At 58.0% G+C, this 9,726-nt stretch overlaps 1 protein-coding gene across 2 annotated transcripts; it reads right to left on the bottom strand.

The window, feature by feature from the left end:
• Nucleotides 1-1,708: 1,708 nt before the first annotated feature.
• PRSS36 (serine protease 36) lies at nucleotides 1,709-9,050 on the bottom strand (the record flags this gene model as incomplete). 2 transcript variants are annotated; one of them, XM_082856612.1, is made up of 15 exons in its annotated part: nucleotides 1,709-1,987; nucleotides 2,252-2,373; nucleotides 2,451-2,716; nucleotides 2,990-3,131; nucleotides 3,244-3,481; nucleotides 3,883-4,046; nucleotides 4,133-4,389; nucleotides 4,736-4,865; nucleotides 4,976-5,225; nucleotides 6,885-7,051; nucleotides 7,343-7,623; nucleotides 8,065-8,227; nucleotides 8,455-8,490; nucleotides 8,678-8,746; nucleotides 9,014-9,050. In XM_082856612.1, 15 exons carry the CDS (start codon nucleotides 9,048-9,050, stop codon nucleotides 1,709-1,711), a joined length of 2,601 nt encoding a protein of 866 aa, XP_082712738.1. The 2 variants fall into 2 exon arrangements, with proteins under 2 accessions (XP_082712738.1, XP_082712739.1); XM_082856613.1 differs by having other exon boundaries at nucleotides 8,678-8,713.
• Nucleotides 9,051-9,726: the final 676 nt, after the last annotated feature.

Raw genomic sequence — 9,726 nt, 5'->3', positions numbered from 1 at the left:
TCCTTTGGCCAATCATCTTGCTTTCTCTGCCTCTGAGTCCGTACTTGGTTTACCTCAGGGTCCTCCCACGTGTGCATGAGCAACTCTTAGCCAAGAAGGATTCTAGCAAAGAGATCTATGGATAGGTTGGCATCACTTACTGTGGGGTGGCACCCCCTCCTTTTTGACCTCTGAGGAGCCTTTCTGCGCACGTAGAGTCGGGAAGGTCTCCTTGACCTCGAGAATGAGAAATACATGGTCTCTTATCTGGGTGGGGCTTAGCTGCTCCTCCTCTTCATCTTGGAGTATCTGCCCAGAGGGGACAAACTCCAGCTACTTAGCCTGGGGCCCATCTATCTCCTGCCTTATGGAGAGCAGGTAGGGGTATATGTCCCTGTGGAGATATAGATGCAGAATATTCTCTCCCTGGCTGTCCAGTGGCTAGGACTGTGTGTTCCACTGCAGGGGGCAGGGGTTCGATCCCTGGTCAGGGAACTAAGATCCTGCATGCCATGCAGTGCGGCCAAAGAAAAAAAAAAACAAAACGATTAGCCAGGGCCTTTAAGAACCTCTGCCCATCTTCTCAATCTCCCAAGAACTTCCAGCTTCCCTGTAAGGTCTCCCTTCCCCAACCTTCTGCCTACTCAACTCAGGGATGGTGACCCCAGCCCCAGAGGTGACCCCTCTGCCACCCTCAGCGGCTGGTTTCCACCCCAAGCACCCCTCCTGCCCCGGATGGGTCTCCCTTTTGCCCTTATTCTTTGCTAGAACCTCCTCTATGACTTGTTCCTGATCCCCAGTCCATGTGTTCCCCACCACGTTGGGAGCACTTCATGGGCTTGTCAAGGCCCGAGCTGTGCCGGGACTTAGCAATTAGCAGGGAATGTGGTTGAATGAATGCAGGGAGGTGCACTGGTAAGTGGGGGTGGGCGGAGGTAGTGAGATGTACATACAGGGGACTCTTGATGGGGCCCAAACCCTGGGGGCACTGGGCAGGATGTCGTGGACCCTTGAACGGTACAAGTGTCAAGTGTGTGTACTGGGGACACTGGAGGTGAACACTCTGGGGCACCATTCATCAGGGTATGTGTACGGGGGAGGCTCTGTGCACGTACAGGATATGGCAGACAGACCCTGGATTCCCAGACTCCTGGACCCTTCCTCTGACCCTCACCCTCAGTCCTTCTTGCTCTGGGGGGAGGGGCAGCAGGGTCCAAGAGAGCTAGGGCTGAGGTGTCCAGCAGGTGTGTGCTGGGGATGCTGATTCCACTGGGGAGGTAACACACACCCAGCTGGCCACTCGACCTCCCCCGCCCTGGGGCAGGAATGAGGGACAGATGCCACATTATCAGGGATACATTTTCTGGGAGCCCAAGGCCTGACTCACAGAGGCCCAGGAGGGAGAGGCCCGCTCCCTGGGGCTTCCCCCCACCCCCCGTCCCGTCCCTCAGCCTGCCCCCAGCAACGCCACAAAGCCACGCATGTCTCTGTTTACACCTTTGTGGTCCACTGGCTCCCCCTGCCCTCAAGCATGCCAGGGCCCAAAATAGCTGGGCACTGAGGCCCAATTGTTTGAAGCCGCTGCAGTCTAGGTGGGTGGGGCACTCAGGAGGTTCTGGGTAAGGGAACAGAGCCGGTTGGGCCACATTCCAGCCCCACCAGGTAGGAAGTAGAGGGCTGGAGGGGGTGGGGGAGGTGAAGGGGAGGTGGCCCAGGGACCCAGGCCCCCTCAGCCCTGGATCAGGAGGGTCAGTAGCAGCAGGAAGAGAGCAGCTCGAGGGGAACCTGAGGCCCTGGCCATGTCAGGGGGACAGAGGTCGCCGCCTTCTGGGAGCCAGTGGGGGAAGCCACTGGGGGGCAGGAAATGCGCCTCCCCCACTGTCTGGGAGATCCAGGTCTCTTCGGGTCCGATGGCGGCAAATAGGTCCCTGCTGCCTCGAATAGCCATGCCCACGAGGACCCAAGAGCCTTCCTCAGTCTGGCACAGGAGCGGAGGTGCTGAGGTCACCTGCAGCATCAGAGCCAAGACCAAAAGGGTCTCTTACCCTTTCCTCCTGGTCCCCTGCACCTTCTAGGGCCCAGCCACAAAGCACAGCTTGCCTCCATCCTCAGGCATCTTGGCCCCTGGTCTCTCTCAAGGTTCAGCCAGGAAGCACTGCTTCTTCCTATCTGAGACCCAGCACCCAAGAATTCCAACCCTGCCCTCTCCCTGGTGTCCAGCTGCCCAGCACTGCCTCTCCCCTGCCTGGACCAGGATACCCAGGCTCCGTACCTCACACCTGTCCTCCTGCCCCTCTGCATACAGGACACAGAGAGTTCCAGGGGGCAGAATGCCCTGATAGAGGCAGTGACAGAGTCGTGGTGTCAAGATGGAGACAGCAGCAGCCACAGGGACTAGAGAGAGGAAGGAAGGTTGTCCCAGGGATTCTGGTATCCAGCCACTTCTCACCCCCAGGACCCAGGGCTCTCACCTCGGTCCTGGGGGTCCTTCCAGCCCAGCACCCAGCAGCTGGCCCCCAGGGGAGTACCCCCTGGGTGAAGGCAGATGGGCAAGGCTGATGGGGAGGGCTCCACCCGGGAGCTCAGCTCCAGGAGGGCCAGGGGGGGCCTAAGTCCCAGGTGCCGGGGCAGGCGGATGCTGATGACCAGCCGGGATACCTGGTGACTCTGTGGGAGGGGGCTGGCCCCAGCCCGGCCCAGGTACACTTCAATATAAGGCACTGTTGTAGAGCCCAGCCTGTTGGAACAAGGTCCAGTGTCATTTCCTGTTCCCCTCATTGCTGATAAAGTCCTTCCCAGTCCAGGGGAAAGGGTGGAATGATCTCCAGGGTCATTCCACTAACTCCTTCATTCATTATTCCTCCTTCCAAATCTCTCTTTGTCTCAAAACACGTCGCAGCAATTACCCTGTGCTATAAAAGCCCTAAAGGGAGAACAAACCTCTACTGAAAGAGTCCTTTGGCCCATCTTCCAATTTTTCCCTCTTGCCAGGGAGATGGGTGAGACCCACCTGAGGATACAGTGAGTGGCTGCCAGGACCCAGCCTGGGGCCACGAGGATCCCAGTGCAGACTCGCTCTCCAGCTACATGCACCTCTGCCAGCCAGGGCCACAGGCCCCCCGTCAGAGCCGGCTCTGGCCGCAGTCCACAGGCTAGAGAGAGGAGGCGACTCCCTCAGTGGGGGCCCAACAGCTGACCCCCAAAGCCCCTACCATGGATCTAAGCACTCCCAGGAGCCCCTAAGCCCCAAAGGCACCTCCTCACCGCCATGCTCTGTGTGAGGGGGACAAGTTTGTGTCTCAGTCTCCTCCCCCTCAGGGCCCCAGTCCCAGGACAACTGGTCCTCCAGGTAGGCTCCCCGAGTCACATGGCTGATCCATGGGCCGTGGGTCTGCAGCGGATAGAAGGCTCTGGGACGCAGGCAGTCACTGGGTAAGTCTCTGATTCCAGCCAGGAACCAGGTCCCCTCTTCCCGGCATAGAAGGCTCCAATGAGAGTAGTTCTGCAGCGAGAGAGTGTGTGTGTTACCAGCCTCTAGGTGTGTGCCAGTTGATGAGAGGATGCCAAAGTCCTGGGGCTTTCCTAGACTCCACACTCTCGCGTACTCGGATAAACAAATCCCACCTCCTCCAAGCCAGGCTCCAACACAGATCTGTGTAATAAGTCGGCCCTCACTTTAGGATTCTCTTTAAACCTAGAGGTAGCGAAAAGGCCCGGCGGGTCTCGGGGCCCCTCCCCAAAGTCCTTCTGGGCCAAGCTTCGCCCCCAGCGCGTTCTGGCCCCGCCTTAACCCCGCCTCCGTCCCCAGATCACGGAGCCCAGTTCCTGTCTCTCTCAGGCCCCGCCCCCAGTCTGCCCCTCCCTCCTACTTAGACCCATGGGCCCCTCCCCGCCGCCGCTCACCCAGCAGCGGCCCGCCACCTCCTCCTCCTGGTAGGCGGGGCAGAGAGCTAGAGGCGGCTCTCCCGGCGGCGGCACTGACTCCCCCTGGCGGCCGTACAGGCAATGACACCACCAGGCGCCCAACAGCTCCGCCTCAAGCAGCGAACCAGCTCCGGGCACTGGTTCTGGAAGAGAAAGGGAGGAGGCCTGCGCTGCGGTGGTGTCCGGCCCCGGCTCCGCCCCGCCCGGCCCGAGCCGGGTCCCTGCTCACCCGTGTGGCCCCAGCGAGCCAGGCGGCAGCGGCTCCCGGGCAGGAAATAGTGTTCTGGGTGGGGTAGGCACACTGGCCGCGGGGCCACGCTCAGGTTCACGGGCGCGCGCAGCTGCAGCAGCGCCAGGTTCGAGGCGTCGTCCCACGAGGCGTTCTCGTGCTGCACGAGGCGTGCCACCCGCTCCGCGCGCGGGCGCGAGGGCAGCATCACGCGCCAGTGGTCCAGGTCGCGGGGTGGGAGGTCTGAGCTGATGCGGCTGCGGGATGGGGAGACTGGGGACGTGGGCTGGATCCCGCATGCTCACGTCTAAACCTCCACCCGTGGCTTAGACTCTGTATCTCCAGGCAGGATTCTGCATCCCGGACCTGAGACCTGTGCACTCAGACACCCCCCCACCCCAATCCTGGGTCGAATTCGTATTACCCCTCTCTTCGCCCCAGAGAGACTAGGACCCGGATTTTTGAGCTGGATCATACACCTCCCAATGGCACCCCACTCCCCTACCCCTATCCTACCCAGGGGAAGGGCTGGGCCAGTTAGATAGTGTCTCAGACTGATGGGGGAAGGGGCAAGAATCTGCCCGAGACTGGGTTTTCACTCACCCTGGAAAGCAGCTGGCAGGTGCCAAGACCCAGCTTTCAGACACCAGTGCCCCATAGCAGGGTCTGGATCCTGGGACCATCACCTGGGCTTCCCAGGGCCAGGCCCCTGGCCTTGGGGCCTTCCCGCACTCTGAGGGGCGAGAGGCCTGAGTGAGGGGGCTTCCTGAACCCCAGGCAATTTCCACCTGAACTCAAATCTCCCAGATCCAGCTGACATCCAGGGGTCCTGCACCCCCTCACCTGGCAGGGCGATGGTACAGTTCTCATCCGTGGGCTCGGGGAGACCTGACTGGAGCTCCGGGGACTGGGTAGGAAAGGCAGGGCCAGGCTCCGAGCCCAACACCTGTTCCCTTATCCATGCCTCATAGGGAGCCACAGCAGTGAAGACTCCGGGGCGGTTCCTCCGTCCACAGCCAAAGCCAAAGCTGGTGATTCCCGCCTGGAACCATCGGCCACCTTCCTTGCAGACCAGGGGCCCCCCAGAGTCTCCCTGATGATAGATGACTTAGTGTCACGGGATCAGCCCAGAGACCCAGCCGCTTATACCGGACCACCTCGCAAAGGTTCTACACCTCTTCTGGTTGGCCCTACATACGGCCACCTTCTCCTAGAAACATTTGTTGGCTGTGCCTCGTCCTCTGTAACCCCTACAACTCTAAACAGAAGAAAGCCTTGTAAAGTAGAAAGGCTGATGAGTAGTCAAAGCCAGGAGCACCAAGCTAGCGCATTAAAGGCCAGGCCAGAGAGGCCTGCAGGTCTCACTCAGAGCCAGTGATTCTTGCTCAATAAATAGTTCAAACAAACGCTGTCTTTGATTTCTAAGTTGTTAGAATTCCTCGTTAAATTGTTAAAGTAAATCAGAGATGCCAGCATTCAGGAGGAAAAGGCTGTTGGAAATAGGCTATTAGAAAAGCAGCAAGAAGGGACAGTTTGAAGGCAAGTAAGGAGGAAGAACTACAAGGAACAGACAGTAAAACAAGGGTTCTGGGGCCATTTAATGCCGGGGCATTGTCCCTAAGATATCACTATATTCCAGGTTAGGCACCTCTGTGACCCCCGGAGGGTTACAAAGAAGGTGCAGAATCATCTAGAATTGTGCTGTCCAATATGGTAGACACTAGCCCCATGTGGCTATTTGAATTAATTAAAATTAAATAAAATTACGATTCAATTCCTTGATCACACTAGCCACCTTTCAAATGTGCAATAGCCAGTGTGGCTAGTGACTATCATATCAGACAGTGCAGATAGAAAAGATTTCCATCATCATAGGAAGTTTTATTCGACAGCACTGGTCTAGAGGAAGTTGAATTGTTGGCAGTCCTGTTCAAGAAGGCAGGGATTATGTCCCTAGGTCCTGGAACTTCATAACTGGGAAGGACCCTGAAAACCATCTAGCCTGAATCCCCAACACCACCATGCATGCTTGAGTGCCCTCAAAGCTCTGTGCCATTGGAGGAACATTTCTGGGGAAAATGGTTAAAATATATCATGTTTTGGCCTTCAGCAGGTTATCTGGAAAATTCCCTTCTGTGAAGGATTAATTCATTTTAAACAATAACTATTTGTTGAGTATCTACTAAGTAATAGGTGCTGTGCTATAGGCTAGGATATGGGATAATAATATAATGATAATAATAATAGTAATAATAATAGCTAATACTTATTTAGCTCTTACTAAGGACCAGGCACTGTTCTAAATGTTTTTTACATGTACAAATTTATTTAGTTATCATAATGATTAATAAATCATATGATGATTTATTTAATCATCATAACCTCCAGACAAGTAACACTATCATCCCCATCTTCCAGATGAGAAAATCTGCACAGAGAGAGGTCAAATAACTTGGCCAAGGCTATACAGCTAATAAGTGGTGGCACTGAGCTTCTAACCAGGATAGCACTCCAGAGTCTGGCATGTGACCACTGCGCTACACTGCCATCGATAACAGTGCCCATTTGTTGAGCCCCAAGTTCTGTCCATTTGTAATCTTCACATCAATCCCATCCACTGGCCATCTTGCCCTCTTTTTGCAGATGAGGTTCAGAAATATGAGCGAGATGGGATTTGTCTATTAATCATACTGCTTCCTATTGGTGAGGGCTCTGCCTGGCCCTTCAGGCAGGTGCAGGGGCCTCCCCTCACCTGGCAGGTGTCCTTGCGGCCCTCTGGGTAGCCAGCACACAGCATCCCTGGCAATAGCTGGAAAGTGAGATTGAAGGGACCAGGCCGGCTGTAGAGACACTGACAGGCAGCTTCTCCCAGCACCCTTAGCTCCACTTCTTGTAGCACCCAGGGGAGAGGCAGGGGGTCTGTGGGCAGAACCAGAGAAGAAATGCTGTGAGTCAGGAATGCAGCCCCCTGTTCCCCAGGGCTCAGCTTGGTCCCCTCCAGCTGCCTGCTGGACATCTTTGTGTCTGCGCCCACCACATCCCAAACCAATGTCCCCTCCCACTCCTCTCCGTTTTTCTTCCTACAGCCTCATCTCAGGAACGGCCCCATCAAGCGTCCAGTGCGGGCTGCCCTGCGGCCCCACCTGGTAGCCTCCACCTCGCCAATAACCCACCTCCTGAGACGCCCCCCCCCGCCCCCGCCCCACTCACCGGCCTCCTGGACGTCCCCCCAGCCCGTGGCCCAGCAGGCGGTGCCGTGAGCGAAGCGGTGCGAGGCGCGGGGCAGGCAGACGGGCCGCACGGTGGGGCCCAGCCTGGCGGGAGAGGCCAGGCGCAGCAGGGCCACGTCGGCACCACTTTCCACGCCGCTGTAGTTGTCCGGTACCAGGATGGCGGCCACCGAGCGGACGTGCGCGCCGTCCAGGGGTCCGTCATAGGAGTGCACGCCCAGCACTACCGACCACTCGGCCGCGGGCTCCAAGGTCCCATTCCTAAGCCAAGGCCAAGGCCGGGGTGGGGTTAGGTGGACCGCATGGAGGGGGCAGGCCTCGTGGGGCTGGGGGCTTGGAACCAGGGAGAAGGGGGGGTCAGCGGGAAGCCAGGAGGGGCGGAATCCGATCCAGATTCGGGGCTGGGGCGATCGAGGTTGAGACAGACTCCTGAAAGGGGGAGGAGCGGTTGCGATTTGGAGGTGCTTGATGGGGGGCTTTGGAAAGGTGGAATTCAGACCCGGATATTTGGTGGAGTGGTGGGCGGAGTCTGCTGGCGGCCTCACCACACTCCGAACCTGGATACCCCGCAGAGCACTTAGCTTCAGGAGGGCGGGGAGGCGGGGGTAGCTGGGCTTCAATTTAGCCTTGAGTCCGCGGGACCCAGCTGCGGGGCGGGCTTGGCTTTTGAAAGAAAGGGGCTGGACGTGGGCGAATACTCACGTCACGAAACAGTGAGCGGCCGAGAGGACCCAGGAGGGGGCGATGAGGGAGCCCCCGCAGATGTGGCCCCCGCCCTGATGCAGGCTCACCTGCCACGGCCAGGTGCCCGGCTGCGAGTCTGAGCCCCCCATGATTCGGGCAGAGGGCTCAGGGCGACCGCAGTCTGCAATGGGATACCGTGGAGGTCATCACCTGCCCCTGTCCCCCAAGCCAGAGGCCCAGGTAACTCAGGGCAAAGCCCCACCCCCCAATCCACTTCAGTTTGCCCCCGAACAGGCAACAAAGAGAACCTGGGCACTTCTAAGTTTCTGATCATTTCCACCTCCCTCATTGCTTAGCCAGCTTTAACCTCCTTTAAGATCTGAGGACCAGCCCCCCACCCTTCCTTACCCAGATCTTCAGGTTCTTCTTTGGTAGGACTGAGAGCTGGGAGTCACAGGGTAAAAAGAGGAAGATATTGGTGACATTCAGCCCTTGACAGCGCCCAGCTGCCATCTTCCTACTTTCCTCTTCCCCAATTCCCTGCCCTCTCAGCCGCCCTGCCACCACCCATGCTACCTCTCCCATCTTTTCTGCCTCTGTGGGTGATATTCACCTAGTCCAGCTGCCTTACCTGAGTCCTGGAAGGCTCCTGGGATGGGGCTTATGGCTGGAAAGATAGAGGCAGGAAGAGGCTGGAGACCTATTCTCACAACACGCCCTCCCTGACCCCCTCCCCGCAAACTTTACAGGTACTCCATCCCCCCATGGCACCCAGGCCTCCTTTCCTCCTCCTCTCATATGCTATTCCTTCCCCTCCCGACACCTCACTCCCACCTTCGCTGATGTCCTCCTCCCCTGCCTCCTCTGACACCCCACTCCCGAGGCAGACCCCTGGAGTCCTACTTTCCAGCTCCCCAGATGTTAGAAGCCAGGCCCCTTACAACCATGCCCTGTCCCCTGAGGTTACCAAGGATGGCAAGTGGGAGAAGCAGGTGCTGGGACATGGTACATTTGAGTCAGCTGGAGGCACAGAGATGGGTGAAGATCTGCTCCCTGCCACAGCTCTGTCTGCCTAGGCAGCCCGTGACTCCTGATGGTCCCAGGGACAGCCCCACCCTCCCTGGCTGGAGCCCATCTCTGGGAATCTGAGTGGATCTGGGGCTAGAAGGAGGAAGTAGGGAGCCTAAGTCCCCACCCAGAGCCCTGTGCGCGTCTCAGGTCTCTAGAGGCCCGGTGTGAGTGTTGGGGGCAGGTGTCCTCGCTCCAGGACACTTACTGGGTGGGAGAACCCGCAAAGGCGGAAGGAGAGGACAGCCAGGGGCTGGGAGGCCAAAGTTCTGGGTCCTTGGTGAGGCAGGGCTGCAGGTCAGCAGTGGCCCTTGGGACAGAGAAAGTGGCCCCTCAGTGGCGTGACTCACCTGAGACTTCATCTCTCTTTGGGGTGTGGCTACCCCAATGGCTTGGCCTTTTCTTCTCACACAGCTCTGGTTACTGGAGTCGCTGGCCAGGTCTGGGACGGGAGCCCTAGGGAATTCGATCCCATCCCAACAAAAGGATCACAGATTCCGGCAGGTTGGGCAGGACATAGGATTCTGGGAGGGGGCTGGGCAGGCTGGTAAGGCCGAGAAAGACTCCACCCTTCTTTGTGTTAGCGTAAGTACTCCCAGGTGTTTTGCCACT

Source organism: Leucopleurus acutus (assembly GCF_964270905.1).
Source record: "Leucopleurus acutus genome assembly, chromosome: 16".
NCBI classification, from domain to species: domain Eukaryota; kingdom Metazoa; phylum Chordata; class Mammalia; order Artiodactyla; family Delphinidae; genus Leucopleurus; species Leucopleurus acutus.
The sequence above is the reverse complement of the archived record's forward strand: the minus strand, read 5'-3'. Positions and strand labels throughout refer to the sequence as shown.